General features: G+C 43.4%; 3 protein-coding genes across 6 annotated transcripts in view; 1 reads left to right on the top strand and 2 right to left on the bottom strand.

Annotated features, from left to right (window-relative positions):
• Tmem131 (Transmembrane protein 131) overlaps nucleotides 1-2,836 on the bottom strand; it is a 28,177-nt gene extending 25,341 nt beyond the window's left edge. For all 3 annotated transcript variants that reach the window (XM_069506127.1, XM_069506128.1, XM_034980386.2), the window contains exons 1-3: nucleotides 2,581-2,836; nucleotides 1,907-1,950; nucleotides 846-1,064 (exon numbers count right to left, since the gene is read on the bottom strand). In XM_069506127.1, coding sequence (XP_069362228.1) covers nucleotides 846-1,064; nucleotides 1,907-1,950; nucleotides 2,581-2,674 — 357 coding nt within the window. In that variant the 5' untranslated portion in view covers nucleotides 2,675-2,836. The remainder of the gene's footprint in view (nucleotides 1-845; nucleotides 1,065-1,906; nucleotides 1,951-2,580) is intronic.
• A 307-nt stretch (nucleotides 2,837-3,143) lies between these two features.
• On the top strand, nucleotides 3,144-15,038 carry LOC117993000 (protein cereblon-like). Of its 2 annotated transcripts, none has more exons than XM_069506135.1 (10): nucleotides 3,144-3,327; nucleotides 3,525-3,649; nucleotides 4,971-5,173; nucleotides 5,803-6,015; nucleotides 6,305-6,338; nucleotides 6,475-6,545; nucleotides 8,472-8,596; nucleotides 9,376-9,524; nucleotides 10,834-10,936; nucleotides 11,432-11,911. In XM_069506135.1, the coding sequence occupies exons 1-10, from the start codon at nucleotides 3,315-3,317 to the stop codon at nucleotides 11,578-11,580; spliced, it is 1,185 nt and encodes a 394-aa protein (XP_069362236.1). In that variant the 5' UTR covers nucleotides 3,144-3,314; the 3' UTR covers nucleotides 11,581-11,911. The 2 variants fall into 2 exon arrangements, with proteins under 2 accessions (XP_069362236.1, XP_069362237.1); XM_069506136.1 differs by lacking the exon at nucleotides 6,475-6,545 and adding an exon at nucleotides 14,306-15,038 and having other exon boundaries at nucleotides 3,146-3,327; nucleotides 6,305-6,409; nucleotides 11,432-11,576.
• On the bottom strand, nucleotides 15,033-20,993 carry LOC117993006 (vacuolar protein sorting-associated protein 26C). Its single transcript, XM_034980755.2, has 7 exons — nucleotides 20,710-20,993; nucleotides 19,894-20,037; nucleotides 18,748-18,990; nucleotides 18,009-18,164; nucleotides 17,026-17,122; nucleotides 16,163-16,288; nucleotides 15,033-15,431 (listed from the first exon to the last, which is right to left on the bottom strand). Exons 1-7 carry the CDS (start codon nucleotides 20,764-20,766, stop codon nucleotides 15,346-15,348), a joined length of 909 nt encoding a protein of 302 aa, XP_034836646.1. The 5' UTR covers nucleotides 20,767-20,993; the 3' UTR covers nucleotides 15,033-15,345.
• Between the last annotated feature and the right edge of the window lie 8 nt (nucleotides 20,994-21,001).

The following is a 21,001-nucleotide window of genomic DNA, read 5'->3' as shown; positions in this document are numbered from 1 at the left end:
ACCGGTGCAACAGATTGACGTGATTTTTTGCATGGGTATAGATAAAGACCTGGAGAGTGACATAGGCTACTTTTATCCCGGAAAAACAAAGAGTTCCCGTGGGATTTCTACAAAACGTAATTCCACGCGGACGAAGTCGCGGGCATCAGCTAGTATCTTTATAAAATAAATCTAATAAATAATATTTGCAATGCCGAAAACAAAATTAAATGAAATAAGTCAGAATTGTATTGAGCTGCCACAAAAACATTACAGGTGACCTTACAATTTTGCAATTACTAAATAATCTAATCTGGGTTACATATTTTATTAACAAAACGTCCTTGCTTTAGTTTGAGGTTGATATCAATAAATTATCCATTACCAGACTTTTGTTTACTCACTTGTAAAATTAAACTATTGATAGGTATTCAAAAAGTAGGCAGTCTATTAATAAAAAGAAATAGAAATTAAAATGTATAGTATTATAGTAGTAGTAGTAATTCGTAGTCGAAATTCCATGGATATACGTATCCAAAGCGATTTGCCTCCTCATTTCTAATTCGAACCGCTGAGATTTGGAACAGCCTTCCAGCATCAGTTTTCCCCTCCAATTATAATATGGGTACCTTCAAGACAAGAGTGAATAGGCATCTTCTAGGCAAGAGTGCTCCGTCTTGGGCTGCATCATCACTTGCCACCCAGGTCTGATTGCAGCCAAGAGCTAGTCCATAAATTAAAAAAAAAAAAATTTTTGAATGAGCTGCAATGATAAACTTTCTGTCATTTTTATCTGTTTATCTGTATTGTACCTCCGCGATCTCTCGCAGCTCACTTCTCAGAAAAAAGACTGGACCTGAGAATACCTTGGATTCAAAGAACGAGGCATGGAAGTCAGGTGTGGTGCCAGCTACGGAGGCTAGATGCAGGGTAGTGTTGGCGCGGTTGGTGATGGTGACGGCGCGCGCGTGCGCCGCTCCCAGCGCCGCGCGCCCGAAGCGCAGAGCACGCGGCGACGTCCACACTCCTTCCACGCTCTCGCCTGCGTCCTCCCCATCCTCTAAACCAGACTCCTTGCCCCATTCCTGCAATGTGGCATATATGCTATCTACTACACACCTTCAAAAGAACCTCTAATGGACCAAATGATAACAAAAATCATCATCATCAATAACACATTGCCGGCTCACTACTGAAAATGGGTGACCTCTCAAAATGAGAAGGGTTTGATCAAGTTTGTTTGATGTTTTCTTTCACCGTTAAAGCAGCTGATATTTAAAGCACACAACCCTGAAAGTTACGCTGGCCATACACAATCAAGTTTACCATCAAGTTTGCAGTAGAAAGTCTAGTCAACTGATAGCCTGCCTTGGCGCAGTGGTCTTATTGATCGATTCATGGCAGGGATTTGGAATTTTATATTTTCTAAATTTCTGGTCTGGTCTGGTGGGAGGCTTCGGCCGTAGCTAGTTACCACCCTACCGGCAAAGCCATGCCGCCAAGCAATTTAGCGTTCCGGTGAGATGCTGTGTAGAAACCAAAGGGGCACGGGTTTATTCAAAACTGCCATACCCCTTCCAGGTTAGCCAGCTTCAATCTTAGACTACATCGTCACTTACCACCAGGTGAGATTGCAGTCAAGGGCTAACTTCTATCTGAATAAAAAAAAGCCATACACAATCAAGTTTACTGGACTCCATGTCAAGTCTGCTACAAACTTGACCTGACAGTGAATCGCAAATTTTATAGAAATAAATGTAATTAAAATTGAATTAATTAGCACTTTTAGCTTAATTACTTATTAGGTACTCCGCAAACACAAAGCTGCAAAATACCATACTGTGAGCCAAAGGTAAACTACCCAAGGTTCCTATAGAATTTTTAAAATCCATGAAAATTGCAGAGAAAAACTAGTTCAAGTAATTACCTGAAATGTGACACCTTCTATGAGAGAATCATGAATTGACACACCTGTAAAAAGAAATACAACTATTAACTTCCTAATTATATTTCAATAGTTTCAAATCATTCTGAATGACACTATGGTGTGAAAATCACCATATTATATTTTCAGTTAAGTACATAAATAATCTCATATTGCTCTAAATTATTGATAGTGAATTTTTTAAATAATTTTTGGACTACCTTCACTTATATTATTTTCGAGATTACAAATGCTGAAAATAGTGATAGCTGTTAATGAATAGTAAAGATAATGAGTGTGACATAACAGGATTATATTAAATGATTCAATCGTTAAAAGTGCGCGGTGCAGTGGCCAACTGCAGACGGCTGGCGCGCAAACATTGTCTGCACACTGCACGCTGCACGTTTGCCGCCAACGCAGCCTTTGTCACATCTCCGCTTTGACGGAAATATCCGCAGTTCCAACGGAAAAACAAAACTGACAAAATAAGTCCGGCCCCAATCAAAAATAACATCGCACCGCTCGCGACTACTCGCGTAGCGACATGCCAAATATTTGTATTCCCTCATAACCAGCTTGTACTATTTATAATTTATATTTTCTATGTAGATTTTGTCACGCTAGGAACGGATTCAAATAATTTGGGAAATAAATAACAGAGAAATCGATTTTACCATGGCTCTCTCCCTGGGCTGTCAGCTTAGTGTTTAGCGATAAATCCAGTAAAGTCAGTAGGAAAACGTAGCACCATAAAATATTCCGAATCATTTTTCACAATTTTTATTACTTGAACTGTTTATTCACATTTCAACGCAATTATTGATATTTTTATCGTAGCACTCAGTCTCACTTTCCATTCACAAATTCTGAAATTCACGAGATGTGCGTGCACGAGACGTCGATCACACGATTGACAATTTTCAATAATGTGAACAGATTAAAAAATATATATAAACCGCATAAATGACAGCGTACTTCATTGTGAAATTACACAATGTATAACTTTGTCCGAAAGCATTTTAAATATTTTAATATTCATAAAAAGCTAAAAATACGTTTTAGTTTGGTCTGATCCTGATTTATCACATTGCAAAAAATCTTTCTTTTGCCGAGAGAATTTTTCATCACGTTTCATTTTATTTAATAATTGGACAATTTTAAAAGCCACTGACGACCTACGCTAAAGAGTATGTGGACTTGTGGAGTATGTAATCAACTACATAATGGAAAGCCAGAATCGGAAGTTGGCAACACTGGTTTTTTACCAGTTACCTATATTATTTATATGTTTTTGTTTTTTTGTATACGAAAATAAGAGAATAAATAAAACAATCTAAACTATTTATTTGGTGGAATAGGACTACAGAAAAAAGGCAAAATTTCACTTCTGCGGGCGCTAAGACGAATAATGGAAGACAACGGTGGGTAATAACACCGCAATATTGATTAGGGATTGTTTGTTTTGAACATTCTAAATAACAGAGAACGCTGATAAAAATCAAAGGTTGATTAATATGGGTCTGCACTGTATGCACTACGTTATATTTACTTTACATTAGTATAAGACTTGTGGATTTCTCCAGGCTGATGGACTGAATGAGTTCTGTTGTTTTAACAGTGTCAAGTGAAGAAGACGAGGTTTGGGAGGAGCCTGAGGGTGGCGGCGCGGCCGTCGATGGCGATAGTGCGGAGGCAGACGAGGAAGAGCAGCAGTTCGATATTTCACTTGCTGCCTCACACTCTGTTAGCATCAAACATTCATCACCAATGTCACCCGATAGATGTCGACTGCTGGACATAAGTCTCGTGTAGAGACCTCAGACGTAACGGTCTTTCGTCGCCTGAATACAGCGATCCTCTGTGACCCTTTTCATATTGTCTGTCCACCTGGTAGGGTCTCTTCTAATGCTGCGCTTTCTGGCGCAAGGTCGCCATGATAGCACCCTTGGGACCCCAACACAACGTCGAAAAATCGTAGTATCATATACCTATATCATCAGAGCATCCTTGCCGGCCCATTTATGATGCTTGGGTCCCTATTAATAATAATAATAATAAAGTTTTTTATTAAAGGCAAAGAACCCAGTATACATATTATACATAAAATAAAATATACCATTATATAAATTAAAATAACATAAAGTTAAATGAACTACATGTACATACAAACTTATAAACTAACTGTGAATGTAAAAAACTCTTCACAGGCGTCCTTGTCAACAAATCTATTTATATTTCTTATTACTATTATGATGCACAGATAGCCAATATGTAAAAATATTGCTAGGCATTCCATCACAAACCATCTGTAGAATACTGTTCTGAGATGCCCGGAGTCTCTCCCAGAAGGCAGCCACTCTTTTATTACCTGTTCTTCTGAGTTCTGACTTCTGACCATGATATTACAGGACTTTTTAATGATAATGATAGTAGTCTGGGTCAACGGCTGAATGCGAAATTTGGATTTCCACAGTCAGTCACCCATCCGTCACTGACTTTGGTCAATGTTGCTTAACTATGACGATCAATTGATAATGATATGTCACAACTAGTCTACTCTGCATGCTCTACAAGTTAATTAATTGTCATCATGCGTGGTAATACTATTACAAAGGTGAAAGTTTGTATTGTGTGTATATGTTTGTAACTCTTTCATGCAAAAACTACTGAACGGTTTGGCTGAAAGGAATGGAGATCGATTATACCTTGGATTATCACATAAGCTACTTTTTTATCCTATAAAAATCCATGGTTCTCTAGGGATGGTTTAAAAAAAGTCAGACGAAGTTGTGGGCATCATATTTTTTTTAAATCATTATAGGCACACGCTTGACCAAGATCACACCTGGTGGAAATGATGATGTAGCTTAAGATGGGACGCGTTTGCTTAGATGGTGCCTATTCACTCTTGTTTTGAATATACCTGGATTATAATTGGCAGGAAACACTGATCTCGGAAGAGAATTCCAGACCCTAGCCATGTGCAGTAGGAACGATGACGCAAAAAGTTTCGTACGCGTCGATGGAATGTTGACGACATGTAGTTGAATAATAATCTTTTCAGTACATGGGTCCCCGGCTGGTGGCGGTGATTCGCGAGCGAGGGGTTATCGAGCCAGGCTGGGAGGGCCGCGTGCCGGTGCTGGCCCACCACGGCACTGTGTTTCCAGGAGAAACGGTTCCCCTGCTGCTCACGTATGGAGATGATCGGAATATCATGTCGCAGGCTATGCAAACCGACAAGCTGTTTGGACTGCTGTGTCCTGAGTGAGTGCATACCACAGTATAAAGAGAGACATAGTTGTCTGACGTCTTTGATCTTGTGGTAAATGATGACTATGATGACCCTTCAACATAGGGCCCTAGCTATGTAGAGCTGTTTAGGGTAGCTCCTTCCTCCTGCACTTACATCACGCTTGGATCCACACACTGGATTTGATTTAGACTGATTAGATTTTGATTTAGACTGCTTTGTCAAACCTTGAAACCATCAAAATTTTAAAAATCTTTATTAGTAATTTCAGTACAGTACATTACCTTGAAATCCTGACCCCTACACTAGAAAAGCCTGTATCTCAAGGGCCAAAAAAAAGATCTAGCACAACAGTGGTCGAAGTGCACTAGACCCAGGTGGTGAGGCCGATATTGCTTATGAAGGCCTGAGGTGCTGTTGTAGAAAAAGGAGGGTGGAATGAGGTCAAACAAATCGGAACACTCCCTATTATAAAGGCAGAATACGCTTTTTGTATTTCGTTCCAAAGAACGTCACACATTTTGTCTTCACAATATCCTGCCCACACTTGCTATACCAAGTTTCTTAAACAGATGTTCAGCCAACTCGACATTTGGTAGAAACCATGTTCGACCCATCACTAATTATTTGATTGACTTGTCAGTGAGAGCGGCACCAAGATCTCGGGCTACGGGGTGCTGTGCGAGGTGTACGAGCGCGGTGGGAGCGGGAGTGACGAAGACGGGGCGCGGGAGGGGGAGATGGTGGCGGAGTGGCGCAGGCCGTGGACGTCGCGCTCGTTCAAGGCGCGCGCCACGCACCGCTTCCGCTGCAAGCAGATGTCCAAGCACCCCATGCCCATACACGCCTTCGACAGGTGAGACAGACTGCTGTTGTACGAAGTATACTATTGTGGTGGGAGCGAGAGTGACGAGGAAGTGATGAAGAAGATGGTGGGGGAGGATTCGTCAAACAGACGCTAGCACAAACATCCGATGTAAGAAATAATGTAAGACTTTCCTTGGAAGGGCATGAACTGCGCCATCTACGAGGCTTTTAAGGAACACCCTAGAAAGTTCTTCCTCACGCTCAACGGAATCGGAATTTGCAAAAACAGGGTTTTTTTGTTGTCAATGAAAGTTGGTTACACGTGTATGTGTGTGCAGGATGCAGTTGATGGAGGTGCGCGTGCTGGCGGAGGTGCGGCTTGGGGACCCGCTGCGCCACGTGCGCCTCACCAGCCTCGACCCGCTGCGCGGCGACGACTCGCAGTGAGTCTCATGACCTCTTTCATACCACACACGTACGAGGAGTGTGCAGGATGCAACTGATGGAGGTGCGGCTCGGGGACCCGCTGCGCCACGTGCGCCTCACCAGCCTCGACCCGCTGCGCGGCGACGACTCGCAGTGAGTCTCATGACCTCTTTCATACCACACACATACGAGGAGTGTGCAGGATGCAACTGATGGAGGTGCGGCTCGGGGACCCGCTGCGCCACGTGCGCCTCACCAGCCTCGACCCGCTGCGCGGCGACGACTCGCAGTGAGTCTCATGACCTCTTTCATACCACACACGTACGAGGAGTGTGCAGGATGCAACTGATGGAGGTGCGGCTCGGGGACCCGCTGCGCCACGTGCGCCTCACCAGCCTCGACCCGCTGCGCGGCGACGACTCGCAGTGAGTCTCATGACCTCTTTCATACCACACACGTACGAGGAGTGTGCAGGATGCAACTGATGGAGGTGCGGCTCGGGGACCCGCTGCGCCACGTGCGCCTCACCAGCCTCGACCCGCTGCGCGGCGACGACTCGCAGTGAGTCTCATGACCTCTTTCATACCACACACGTACGAGGAGTGTGCAGGATGCAACTGATGGAGGTGCGGCTCGGGGACCCGCTGCGCCACGTGCGCCTCACCAGCCTCGACCCGCTGCGCGGCGACGACTCGCAGTGAGTCTCATGACCTCTTTCATACCACACACGTACGAGGAGTGTGCAGGATGCAACTGATGGAGGTGCGGCTCGGGGACCCGCTGCGCCACGTGCGCCTCACCAGCCTCGACCAGCTGCGCGGCGACGACTCGCAGTGAGTCTCATGACCTCTTTCATACCACACACGTACGAGGAGTGTGCAGGATGCAACTGATGGTGGTGCGGCTCGGGGACCCGCTGCGCCACGTGCGCCTCACCAGCCTCGACCCGCTGCGCGGCGACGACTCGCAGTGAGTCTCATGACCTCTTTCATACCACACACGTACGAGGAGTGTGCAGGATGCAACTGATGGAGGTGCGGCTCGGGGACCCGCTGCGCCACGTGCGCCTCACCAGCCTCGACCCGCTGCGCGGCGACGACTCGCAGTGAGTCTCATGACCTCTTTCATACCACACACGTACGAGGAGTGTGCAGGATGCAACTGATGGAGGTGCGGCTCGGGGACCCGCTGCGCCACGTGCGCCTCACCAGCCTCGACCCGCTGCGCGGCGACGACTCGCAGTGAGTCTCATGACCTCTTTCATACCACACACGTACGAGGAGTGTGCAGGATGCAACTGATGGAGGTGCGGCTCGGGGACCCGCTGCGCCACGTGCGCCTCACCAGCCTCGACCCGCTGCGCGGCGACGACTCGCAGTGAGTCTCATGACCTCTTTCATACCACACACGTACGAGGAGTGTGCAGGATGCAACTGATGGAGGTGCGGCTCGGGGACCCGCTGCGCCACGTGCGCAATTATATGGATTTACAAAGCAGTGCGGGCGCAGCGCTGCAGCTAATTTGAAGGCGCGCTTAATGTGCGGGTACAAGATGCAATGCTAATCGCGGTCAGGGGTATTTTTTTTAATACTTTTTAAATCACGGGTTAAAAAACATGCAATGCAATTCGTGGTCGGGGGTTTTTCGAATACTTTTTAAATCACGGGTTAAAAAAACTAAACGTCCTTCCTGCAATTGGGATGATGACTATGTCAAAAATAAATTATTTCTTAGGATCTATTAAATAGAGGGAGCGACTTTTTATCAAACGTCAAAACGCGCGCTTAGTATGCGAGATTCTATGAAATACTGGAATGTGACGTCACATCATAATGACGTACTCTTTTAGTTTAATCGATAATTTAAAATGATTTAAAACATTTGAAATTAACAAAGGACCTGGACGTATTTTGGAAGACCCTCTTTTTAATAATCACTGAGAAACAATTTATTTTTGATATAGTCAAATACCCAAATACATCATATCTGTGTATTTCATACAAGCTCCCTTACAACCGTTTTGACATTAGATAAAAAGTCGCTGATTTGACTAGTAGTCATCATCTGTATTCCGGCAGGCTGGCCCGGCGGCTGCGCGGCATGGACGCCACGCTGACGCCGTGGCCGCTCTTCGTGTACGATATCTTCGACTTCCGCCGCATGCGAAACGTCATTAAGGAGTACTTCAACACTATGGCCATGGGTAATACACATTCGTTAAAGCGCTATGCGTCCCAAAAGACACATTTCGGATGTTCAAAGAATCAAGTTTTGGCCTCAAAAACTACAAAGTAATTTATTTACTAGATGATGCCCGCGACTTCGTCCGCGTGGATTTAGGTTTTTAAAAATCCCGTGGGAACTCTTCAATTTTCTGGGATAAAAAGTGTCCTTCCCCAGGATATAAGCTAACTCTGTACCAAATTTTATCCAAATTGGTTGAACGGTTGGGCCGTGAAAAGCTAGCAGACAGACAGACACACTTTCGCATTTATAATATTAGTATGGATTTTTTAGTATTATCAAAAATAAAGATATAGTGAATTATGAGAGCCAAAACACGATTGGCACAATTTGGCTCGATACAAAAAAAATCGCGAAGTTTCCCCAACATATAAATATTTATAAAAAGCGTGCAACAAATTTGCGCTCGGGCGGCTCAGACTTTTCCATACATTTCGCCTTTGTGATCGACCCCATTTCGCCTTAAGCAGTTTTAATCTTAATACACTGTGAATAACTTGTTAAATGACTAATATTCCCCTTTCCAACTAAGCGTCAAGCTTGTGTTAGGAGTAGGTACGACAAAAGTGCAACGGGCGGGGTTTGAACCGTCGACCTTTAGGTTTTCAGTCCACTCCTTTACCTGTTGAGCTATTGAGGCTCAATTATACGATACTTCCAAATTTCAGAAAAATCCGTTTAGTAGTTTTTGCGTGACAGAGTCACACAACACACAAACTTTCACCTTTATAATATTAGTGTCGACGGAGAACATCCCCGAAGATGCCGTGGCGCTGTCGTTCTGGACGGCGTCAAACCTTGCGCTGTCGCCGCGCGATCGCTTGGCGCTTTTCGTTGTTGATGACGCGCTGCTGCGACTGCACATGGAAGTGCGACTCATTGCTTTGGTGAGTCACCTCAAGCTATTGGGTTACTAGCTGATGCCCGCGGCTTCGTACGTGTGGATGTGATGTGATCAAAAATAAAAAAAACACCTTACTTGTTATATCCGCTTACTGATATTGATGATAATGGCCAATTTCCTGGCTGCTCCAGTTGTCACTGATGATGGAAATCTCAGATAAAAATGTCCAAAATGTCTTTGATACACTGATAAAAATGTCCAAAAAAATAACAAATAAAAATTTGAAAAATGTCTATATTACGTACACTGATACTGATATATTTTTGAAAATGTCAATGATACAACTTCACCAAAGTCACTGATTACAACCCTCGAAAATTACGAGGTCCCGCCCAAGAACGGTAGGCTCGATGGACCAAAAAATGTGGGGGTTGTTGATAATGATAGAAATGATAACGGATAATGTCCTTCGATAGCTCCTTTAATGATACTAATTGATAATTGATATGATAATGATATTGATGAGTGCGATTCGCGGCGCGGCCGGTGGTGCACTGTCTTTGTGAACTGCTAGGCGCCAGCACGAGGATTGCGTAAACTGCTGACGCCGCACAGTTCAGTGTTCGGTACACACAGTGTCCCGAACATTAGGTTATTAGAAATCCCGTGGGAAATCTTTGATAAAAAGTAGCCTGTCCTTCCCCGGGATGCAAGCTATCTCTGTAAGTACCAAATTTCGTCAAAATCGTTTGAATGGATGGACCATGAAAAGCTAGCAGACATTGCCTATTCCAGAGATGATACCCCGTACAAACAAAACAAACTTTACCTCTTTATAATATTAGTATAGATTTAAACTCCAAAACAATTTTTTTGTGACTTGTCTGTCTGTAAGCGCATAATTTATTGTCATCCGGTACTACCATAGTATATATATACCGGTACAGTGCGACAAGGCTATGTTGGCGCGTGGTGAAAATCGGAACTAACATTGCCGTCAAAACGTGTCCTCTTTGTTCTTGTTTTGTTCTCCAACAGCAGTCAGCGCCCCCCTGTCAAAATCATTCAAGTGCCAGAAGAGCCTTGTCGCACTGTACTACTAAAGCTGTGAAAGCCTAGGGGTAAGACGTCCGCCTTCTAAGCCGAGGTCTGGGGTTCGATCCCGGGCACTAACTCATCTCTCACTCACAAAGCATCTCTAACTTTTTGGAGTTATGTGCGTTTAAGTAATTAAATATCACTTGTTTTAACGCTAAAGAAAAACATCGTGAGGAAAACTGCATGCCTGAAAGTTCTCCATAATGTTCATGACTACCATGATATGGTAGTCAAAAATTGTTTTTTTTTTTCAGAAAAGTGTGCTGTGTTGCGCATCGTGTGCGATAGAGATCGCGCGACGGGAACACATCTTCGCGATGTCCACTGAAGGCGTACACTCTAATTATACTAATTTAGGTAACTGCTTTGTTTTCATTCTTGTGGGAGAAGGAAGTTGTTCTTATAGCGGAAATCACTGCACTTGCTAACAATCGAAATGTGCTCTTTCTCTCTCACTTTTTAGGGTTCCGTACTCGAAGCGTGCCAACGTGCACTTCCGTCATCCGAGTTCTATCCGTTATCCGTGAGAATACCGCAGCGATTATCTACGACATATGTCATAAGCTCCCATACAAAAAATAAAGGGGAACGTATTTTCACGGACTCGGATCGGATGAGTGCGTAACCGCCGTAAGCCTTCGCATAGTTAATGTAAACTAATTAATTGGTGGTGGATTTTTGTGATGTAATCACAAATTCACGGTTTTGGATTTTCCTTTACTTCATTGTACTTGACGGCCTGGATAGACACTACAGACAGACAGACAACGAAGTGATCCTATAAGGGTTCCTTTGTCCTGTTGAGGTCCGGAACTCTAAGAAAATACATGATGTCGTCTGTTTCCTTCGTAGGTGGTTTCGTGCACGACATAATCACATTTTCTCGCGTGACGAACACGGTGCCGAGCGGAGCGCCGTCGGCGGAGTACTCGTGGTTCCCGGGGTACACGTGGACCATCACACTGTGTGCTGCTTGCATGGCCCATGTCGGCTGGAGGTAACACGCTTTCACATTATATATCTCGCGTGACGAACACGGTGCCGAGCGGAGCGCCGTCGGCGGAGTACTCGTGGTTCCCGGGGTACACGTGGACCATCACACTGTGTGCTGCTTGCATGGCCCATGTCGGCTGGAGGTAACACGCTTTCACATTATATATCTCGCGTGACGAACACGGTGCCGAGCGGAGCGCCGTCGGCGGAGTACTCGTGGTTCCCGGGGTACACGTGGACCATCACACTGTGTGCTGCTTGCATGGCCCATGTCGGCTGGAGGTAACACGCTTTCACATTATATATCTCGCGTGACGAACACGGTGCCGAGCGGAGCGCCGTCGGCGGAGTACTCGTGGTTCCCGGGGTACACGTGGACCATCACACTGTGTGCTGCTTGCATGGCCCATGTCGGCTGGAGGTAACACGCTTTCACATTATATATCTCGCGTGACGAACACGGTGCCGAGCGGAGCGCCGTCGGCGGAGTACTCGTGGTTCCCGGGGTACACGTGGACCATCACACTGTGTGCTGCTTGCATGGCCCATGTCGGCTGGAGGTAACACGCTTTCACATTATATATCTCGCGTGACGAACACGGTGCCGAGCGGAGCGCCGTCGGCGGAGTACTCGTGGTTCCCGGGGTACACGTGGACCATCACACTGTGTGCTGCTTGCATGGCCCATGTCGGCTGGAGGTAACACGCTTTCACATTATATATCTCGCGTGACGAACACGGTGCCGAGCGGAGCGCCGTCGGCGGAGTACTCGTGGTTCCCGGGGTACACGTGGACCATCACACTGTGTGCTGCTTGCATGGCCCATGTCGGCTGGAGGTAACACGCTTTCACATTATATATCTCGCGTGACGAACACGGTGCCGAGCGGAGCGCCGTCGGCGGAGTACTCGTGGTTCCCGGGGTACACGTGGACCATCACACTGTGTGCTGCTTGCATGGCCCATGTCGGCTGGAGGTAACACGCTTTCACATTATATATCTCGCGTGACGAACACGGTGCCGAGCGGAGCGCCGTCGGCGGAGTACTCGTGGTTCCCGGGGTACACGTGGACCATCACACTGTGTGCTGCTTGCATGGCCCATGTCGGCTGGAGGTAACACGCTTTCACATTATATATCTCGCGTGACGAACACGGTGCCGAGCGGAGCGCCGTCGGCGGAGTACTCGTGGTCCCCGGGGTACACGTGGACCATCACACTGTGTGCTGCTTGCATGGCCCATGTCGGCTGGAGGTAACACGCTTTCACATTATATATAACCAGAACGCGAGCAAAAACTTAGCGTTATTGGTACCGATTCCGTTGTCTTTCTTTAAACTAAATTTAGAGTATCTGCAACCTTTTCTTTTTAACAATGCTAAAAAGGGACAGAATGGGGCCGATTCTCTAGTACACAATCTCTAAACTAAACTAAATTAACAGGTCTAAATCTAGTGCTTTCCTTTTCCGCAAGCAACATTATGAAAGGGATAGCAATAGATTTAGACGTGATATTTTAGTTTAGTTTAGAAATTGTGTACAAAGGAATTAGCCACAATATGAACTTTATATTTAAAGACTCTAAATTTTAGTGCACGCTACAAATTTAAACAGTAGGCTCGCGACTGTGCGCTAAAATCACGGGTTTTACCATCTAAAAATAAAATTTAAAACTGTCAAACTGCGTCTGTCCTGTTCATATTACATTAATAAGAAGAGTATGCAAATACTCTAAAATTAGGTTGTGCTCAGGATCAGTACCAATTGTTATACTAATAGCGATATTCTTATAAGAAATAGAAATAGATTTGTTGACAAGGACGCCTGTGAAGAGTTTTTTAACATTCACAGTTAGTTTATAAGTTTGTATGTACATGTAGTTCATTTTACTTTATTTTATTTTAATTTATATAATGGTATATTTTATTTTATGAATAATATGTAAACTGGGTTCTTTGCCTTTAATAAAAAACTTTATTATTATTATTAGTATTATAACGATAGTTACGAAACTTGTAACAAAATGTCAAGGCTTCACCTACACTGGCGGGCGTCAAATGTTACCTACATTTGACGCTAGGTAGGCTATAAAACGACTAAGTATCTTTGATTTCACATCACTCCTAGTCTAATATTTGACAGATGTCGATTCAGTTTCCATTCATTCAGACCCCGGAAAAACCTTTGAAATGATATTCATATAGAATTCTTCACGAAATTATGAATCAGTTCAATGACGGCTATATTGAATTCAAAAATGTATATCATTTTCGTAATTAGCATCGCACAAACCTACGGAAAAGACACCCATATCGATTTCTTCAAAGAATACACATCGGCCATCTTGCTTTGCAAAATGAGCGTTTGAGTGCGTCCCAAACGACTGTGCACACATATCTGCCGCGGGTTACGGACACATCCGCGGGCTGAATACGTAAAACGTTGCAGTAGCGACAGCAACGCGACAGCAGTTGAATAACCCGTAGTAATGCGACAGTTCATAGATTGTCCGATAGAGGGTAACTATAGCTCGATTGCTCTCTCTTCTTCTTATTTTGCTTTGTGGCTATTGCTGTCTCTCTGTAGCCGCTGTTACGTGTGACGTTTGACAGCAATGGTCGGGAGATTTACGCCTGTCGCGAGATTCGTAATCACCCCGCCGATAGTTTGTTTCCGCCTTTACTCTTTAAGTCGTTCCTAAATATAATTTTAATTGAAAATTCTCAATGCAGGTTCGACGCACAACGGCGCAACTTGCGTCCTCAGCAGTTCTACGGTCTGTGCCGCAACTACGTGCAGCCGAGCGGAGACGATGACCCGCCGCCCCCCTCCTCCCCCGACACCACCCCCCCTCGCCCCCTCTCCGCGGAGCTGCGCGCTACTAGATATGCGAGCGCGCTCGTGTACGCGCGGAGCAACACGCCGCGCGACGCGTAGCAGGGCGACCGACTGTACTGTTGTCGGTGCTGTGTACAGTAGGCTTATGCTGGCCATACACGATCAATGGACAATGTCCATTCAAGTAAGTAAGTAACCCGATGCGGGAGAGCGCGGGTGTGCAGGGCGTCCCCCCGCCTCATACTCCGATTGCCATCTCAACCTGTCGCGGACTATACGTTGTAACTATTATTCGCCAGCGATATTGGGGCCGATTCTCTTGTACACAACTAAACTAAATTATTAGGTCTAAATCTAGTGGCTAGTGCCATCATTTTCCGCAAGCAACATTATGAAAGGGATAGCAATAGATTTAGACGTGATATTTTAGTTTAGTTTAGAGATTGTGCACAACGGAATTAGCCATATTGTTTCTTGTAAAATCCCATTTTGATTTCTAACCAACCATGAGTGTTACTTTTGTAAAATATTTTGTATAGCGATTATAATATGAGTAGGTATGTATTTAACTATTTATTTTTATTGAAATAAAACAAGTAGAAACAATAAATTCCTACTCAATATTCACATTTTGTTTTATTTATAAAACTTTTATGAACTTTTGCTGGGTTTTAAAAATTAAAAAAAAAATTAAGATAATACAGTATTCGGCAGAAAATAATGTACCTTTAGAAGGAGATAGCGGATTTGTAGAGCTTTGTTTCTGTCGCATGTCGTTGAGAACGACAAAACGTCATATATAGGTACCAGTGATAGAGACAACGCTCTACAAAGCTGAAATGTCATTCTAAAAGCCCGATGTATATTATTTTCTGCCGCGCACTGTACATAATATTACAGCTATTACATTTATACAAATATACATTAAATATAATTATCTACTTCTTAACAATAGTATTGGAAAGTTTTCAGTCACCAAATAGTCATCTTCGAATATAACTGCAATATTTAGCTCGAATTCTGAAATAAAATATTGGACGTTATACTCTAACAGCGGGGAGAAGTTACTATAGGGCTCTCTCTCTCTTACGTTATCCCATAAAAATGACAGAGACAAAAAACTCAGTCAGTGTTAACCATTTTGAATCCTCAATCAATCACTAATGAAACTAGTATATTTTCTCAATGCGCTAATAATATATTTAATCAAAAAATATCTGAATATATATAAGGAAAAGCTGACTGACTGATCTATCAACGCACAGCTCAAACTACTGGATGGATCGGGCTGAAATGGCATGCAGATAGCTATTATAATGTAGACATCCGCTAAGAGGATTTTTGAAAAGTTGGGGTTGACTAAACTTGTATTTTCTGGATCTCCGTCGCTAAATGTAAGAGACAGATCTCGCTATAAGAATTTACCTATCTTGAAGTGTGGCGTGGTGGTGGTGGGGCAGGTAAAGAGTCGCGGCAGGACCATGTACAGCGGGACGTCCCGCCCGTGGCACACGTCCCCGTCACCCACTTGGATGTTCTGGATCTCCGTCGCTAAATGTAAGAGACAGATCTCGCTATAAGAATTTACCTATCTTGAAGTGTGGCGTGGTGGTGGTGGGGCAGGTAAAGAGTCGCGGCAGGACCATGTACAGCGGGACGTCCCGCCCGTGGCACACGTCTCCGTCACCCACTTGGATGTTCTGGATCTCCGTCGCTAAATGTAAGAGACAGATCTCGCTATAAGAATTTACCTATCTTGAAGTGTGGCGTGGTGGTGGTGGGGCAGGTAAAGAGTCGCGGCAGGACCATGTACAGCGGGACGTCCCGCCCGTGGCACACGTCCCCGTCACCCACTTGGATGTTCTGGATCTCCGTCGCTAAATGTAAGAGACAGATCTCGCTATAGACCGTAAAAAATGCTCTTCACGCGCCATTTTAACTTTATGGGTCAACCGTCATATCAAAAGTACGGTTCACCTTTAAAATAAGGGCTAAAATTGTACTTTTGACTTGAAAATTTGACACATAAAGTTAAAATAGCGCGTGAGGGGTCATTTTTACGCATACAGGTGTAACCAGAAATCTAGCAAAAATTTAGCGTTATTGTTACACAATCCAATCCCAATAACCATTTGCCTCATTTTGTAGTTTTAGTGATTTAGTATTTTCCAAACCCGCAATGTATGGCGTGTAAAACTCGGGTCAATTCCCCGCCTACGGGCTACGACGCGGCATTGACTCAGAGTGGCCTTCTTAGGCAACATTCGTTGATCTCTAGCGTCAGTCAGATGTTTTATTTGCGATGTATCGTAAACTTTTACAAAATTATAGGATTTTTTAATGTATATATTTTTTCACGGCCCTGCTGGGAGCAGGAGCGTCCTGCGGGGTAGCGGACGCGATGCCATACTCTCTATATCGCTCGGCACCCGCTCTCGATTAGGACGCGTCCGCGCGTCTCTCTTCCACTTTCTTGTACATACTAAGAGTTTGTTAAACACGCGGGCCGCCCCGCAGGACGCACCCGCTTCCAGCTGGGCCGCAGACTTAGATAAAGAAAATCAATATAGCACAATAAGTAAAAGCAATTTTATATTAAGAGCTTGGACCTTACCATCTTTGGAGTACCCTTCCGTGTAGCCACACGTCTCTACACGCACTAACTGCAGTTCAATAGATTTTATTGAAACTGAGCACTCGTCGACGCGTATCTGTTACAAAAAAAGGTCATTAATCTTAGCCTCAAATTAATCAGAGCCTCGATAGCTCAACGGTTAAAGGAGCGGATTGAAAACCGAAAAGTCGCCGGTTCAAACCCCGCCCGTTGCACTATTGTAGTACCTACTCCTAGCACAAGCTTTACGCTTAATTGGAGGGGAAAGGGGAATATTAGTCAGCATTTCACTTGGCTAATATTCTTTAAAAAATTAAAAATATAAAAACTAACTAATTCATCATCTTTGCCTGAGGATGCCAAAGGGGACCTATTATTAGGCCTCCTCTGTCTGTCGGTCCGCCTGTCTGTCACCGGGCTGTATCTCGTGAACCCGTAATAGGTAATAGATTTAAAATTTTCAGTTATGACAACAAATAACAGAAATTTCAAAATGGTCGCCACGAAAATTAAAAAAAATATTGTTATTTCTTGTACAATGGTATGGAAACCTTCGTGTGCAAGTCCGAGTGAGTCGCATTTGGCCGACTTCTTATAAAGTTTATTACTGAAAAATTGCGAATCCATCTGTTCTACTATGCCCTGCACAATGCACATTATATCACAGGTAGTATACAGGGTGTAACCAGAACGCTGGCAAAAATGAAAACAGGTGATAGTATGTACTGATGATCAGTGATATGATACCATGTTATATTTTTATTATTCTTACTCGATTTGGAAACAGGGACGGTTTTCCCAATTTATCATTCAGTCAAAATTAGATAAAACTTACTTGATTTGCGACATTGATATTTTCAATATATTCCGTAAAATTGAGGAGATTTTATTTGCAGCCAGCCTTTTTTCTACAACTACGCCCCCCTGTCAATGTCATTCAAGTGCCAAAAGAGCCTTGTCGGACTGTAGTACCATACCCTTACCTTCCCAGTGAGTGGGGAGTCAAGTGCACACACGGTGGAGTCTATCTCTGCGTAGAGCTGAAACTTGGGCATGTTGGCGCGAGTGGGGCCGCCCGCCGCGCGGAGCGTCGCGGGCGTGATCTCGCACCGCACTGGCTTGGCTGCTGCGCGCTCTTGCTGGATACAACACACATTATGGGTCATCATCATGTTCAACTCATCGCCGGCTCACTGCAGAGCACAGGTCTCCTCTCAGAGTGAGAAGGGTTTTGGCCATAGTCTACCACGCTGGCCATGTGCAGATTGGTAGACTTATGATGTGAAAATGATTGTGAAAAACTTAGTTTTCCAAAAAAATAAAATTAAATAAAATTATGGAGAACTCTCAGAGCAGGTTTTCTCACGATGTTTTCCTGCACTGTTAAAGCAAGTGATATTTAATTACTTAAAATGCACATAACTCTTAAAAGTTGTGTGATGAGTCCCCGGGATTGGATCCCTTTGATTAGAAAGCAAACATCCTAACCACTAGGCTATCACAGCTTCTTATACTTATATGTACATATATTACTTACTAAAAGTCTACTATCCAGTGTGGTAGACTATGGGCAAAAACCCTTCTCTCTGATAGGAGACCCGTGCTCTGTAGTGAGCCGGTGATGGGTTGATCATGATAATGATGATGATGATATGTATAAGTAGTATAATATCAGGGACTAAAGGTTATTTTTATTTTTGTTTATTTTTAATATCTACTCACCTGTTTATACTGCACAAAGAACTGGCAGCTAGCATTGAGTGGTTTATTCAGGAAAGACCTCTTCATGCTGCACTTTAGGGTGTACATCACGTTCACAAACACCCCATGGTATGTCTCCAGCAGGCCGGGCCCCATGGACGTCTGCCGGCCCACCAGTGGCATCTCAAAGGGGATCTCTGTTACACCAACAGGGATCTTACCCGCTGGGGCCAGCTCTATTGATGTGTTGATAAGATTCAATGGCTAGAAGTAACCAAAATAACCATTACCCATATTATAAACTAGCTTATTCCCGCGACTTCGTCCGCATGGACTACACAAAATTTGAAACCCCTATTTCATCCCCTTAAGGGTTAAATTTTCATAAATCCTTTCTTAGCGGATGCCTACGTCATAATAGCTATCTGCATGCCAAATTTGGGCCCGATCCGTCCAGAAGTTTGTGCTGTGCGTTGATAGATCAGTCAGTCGGTAAAGATATATAATAAGAATACCAGGGCCAGGGGAGATAAGGAAATGTAATAATATAAATAAATTTAAGAATAAATTGCATGATTTTTTAAAAGACAAGACATTATATAACATTAATGAATTTTTTCAACTTTGACATTTTTAAATTTTGAATTTTACCATAGACAAAGACAACGTGCGTCAAATTACTTATAGTTATTATTTTACTAGGTTTACTAATTGTTTTGCATGCCTAATATTTAAGGCGAAACATTTCTACTGGACAATTTTATGTAATAACATCTCGTAAAATGTTTCCGCAAATAAAGAATCTTTGAATCTTTGAGTCACCTTTTCCTTTTATATATTTAGACTAGCTTATTCCCGCGATTTTGTCCGCGTGGACTACACAAATTTCAAACCCTTGTTTTAGCTTTTTGGGATTGAATTTTCTACGTCATAATAGCTATCTGCATGCCAAATTTCAGCCCAATCCCTCCAGTAGTTTGAGCTGTGCGTTGATAGATCAGTTAGTCACCTTTTCCTTTTATATATTCAGATGTAAGTGTGTTTGTTTTTCTCTACTTTTAATCCTGAAAAATCAACAAGTTACAATGGGATTTTAAAACCTAAATCCACTGGGACGAAGTCGCCGGCATCACCTAGTACTTAAATAAAAATTGAACAGCAATTTACCCTTATACTGTTGGAGAACGCATCAAAGATGCCAGTGTTTTTAGAGCTGAGTTGCAGATTGACTGAACCCTCCATGGTTAAACTGAGGCCTTCGTGGCGCAGGTCTCCTGTTGTGTCCACCACCACTACACCAGCAATTGTCTCCTACATAATAAAGATTGATTTAATCAAAATGAAACAGAGTATGCTATGAAAGGTAAAGAAGTGAGCTAACTACCCATTTTTTAACTCCCGACCCAAAAAGAGGGATGTTACTGACTGTGGCATCATAGCTCCTAAACGAATGATCAGATTTTGATTTAGTTTTTTTGTTTGAGAGGTGGCTCGATCGAGAGTGCTCTTAGCTGCAATCCAAGAAAATCTGTTCAGTCCTTTGAAGAATATCAGCTCTTTTCTAGTTTTCTTATTAGACCGCTTATTGCTATCCGACCAATACATAACATTAGTATCCAGCCAAATTATAATAAGGCCAAATTCTAATAAGATACGCATTGGCATGATAGTGCGTAATGTATATAATATACTAGCTGATGCCCGCGACTTCGTCCGCGTGGAATTAGGTTTTTAAAAATCCCGTGGGAACTCTTTGATTTTCCGGGATAAAAAGTAGCCTATGTCACTCTCCAGGTCTTTATCTATACCCATGCAAAAAATCACGTCAATCCGTTGCACCGTTGCGACGTGATTGAAGGACAAACCAATAAACCAACAAAAAAACACACTTTCGCATTTATAATAAGGGTACTGATTACATGAACCATTTCAAGCTATAGTAGCGTATAGCTAGTTAAATTCGCTTCACAGATTACAACTTACCCCTTCATGGTAAACTTTGCTTGCCCTTTTTAGGTTGATAGTAAGACTGGTAGACATTTCAGCCTTTGAAAACTTTGCAATTAATTTTAAGTTAAAACTTTCAGATCAAACTGAAAACACATCTATATAATCTGTAGCTTATGCTTTTAAATATCATAGGAGAATTTCACTAAAGTAGTTAAACATAACTTTATTGAAAACTAACAAGTTTTGTTTTGGTAAAATGGGTCAAAAATTAAAAATACATACATAAACCCATATATTCAATGTACTCTGTGCATAAACCCACCGA

Source organism: Maniola hyperantus, chromosome 22, assembly GCF_902806685.2.
Source record: "Maniola hyperantus chromosome 22, iAphHyp1.2, whole genome shotgun sequence".
NCBI classification, from domain to species: Eukaryota; Metazoa; Arthropoda; class Insecta; order Lepidoptera; family Nymphalidae; genus Maniola; species Maniola hyperantus.
The sequence above is the reverse complement of the archived record's forward strand: the minus strand, read 5'-3'. Positions and strand labels throughout refer to the sequence as shown.

Bases quoted from the DNA above. Each gene is read 5' to 3' on its own strand.
- LOC117993000 (XM_069506136.1), top strand. The intron at 6,016-6,304 runs GTGAGACAGACT...ATGTGTGTGCAG, and splicing joins CCCATACACGCCTTCGACAG to GATGCAGTTGATGGAGGTGC. The intron at 6,410-8,471 runs GTGAGTCTCATG...GTATTCCGGCAG, and splicing joins CTGCGCGGCGACGACTCGCA to GCTGGCCCGGCGGCTGCGCG.
- LOC117993006 (XM_034980755.2), bottom strand. From the start codon at position 20,766: ATGTCTACCAGTCTTACTATCAACCTAAAAAGGGCAAGCAAAGTTTAC. The intron at 18,991-19,893 runs GTAAATTGCTGT...GGTTACTTCTAG, and splicing joins CGTTCTCCAACAGTATAAGG to CCATTGAATCTTATCAACAC. The intron at 17,123-18,008 runs GTAAGGGTATGG...TTTTTGTAACAG, and splicing joins ACTCCCCACTCACTGGGAAG to ATACGCGTCGACGAGTGCTC.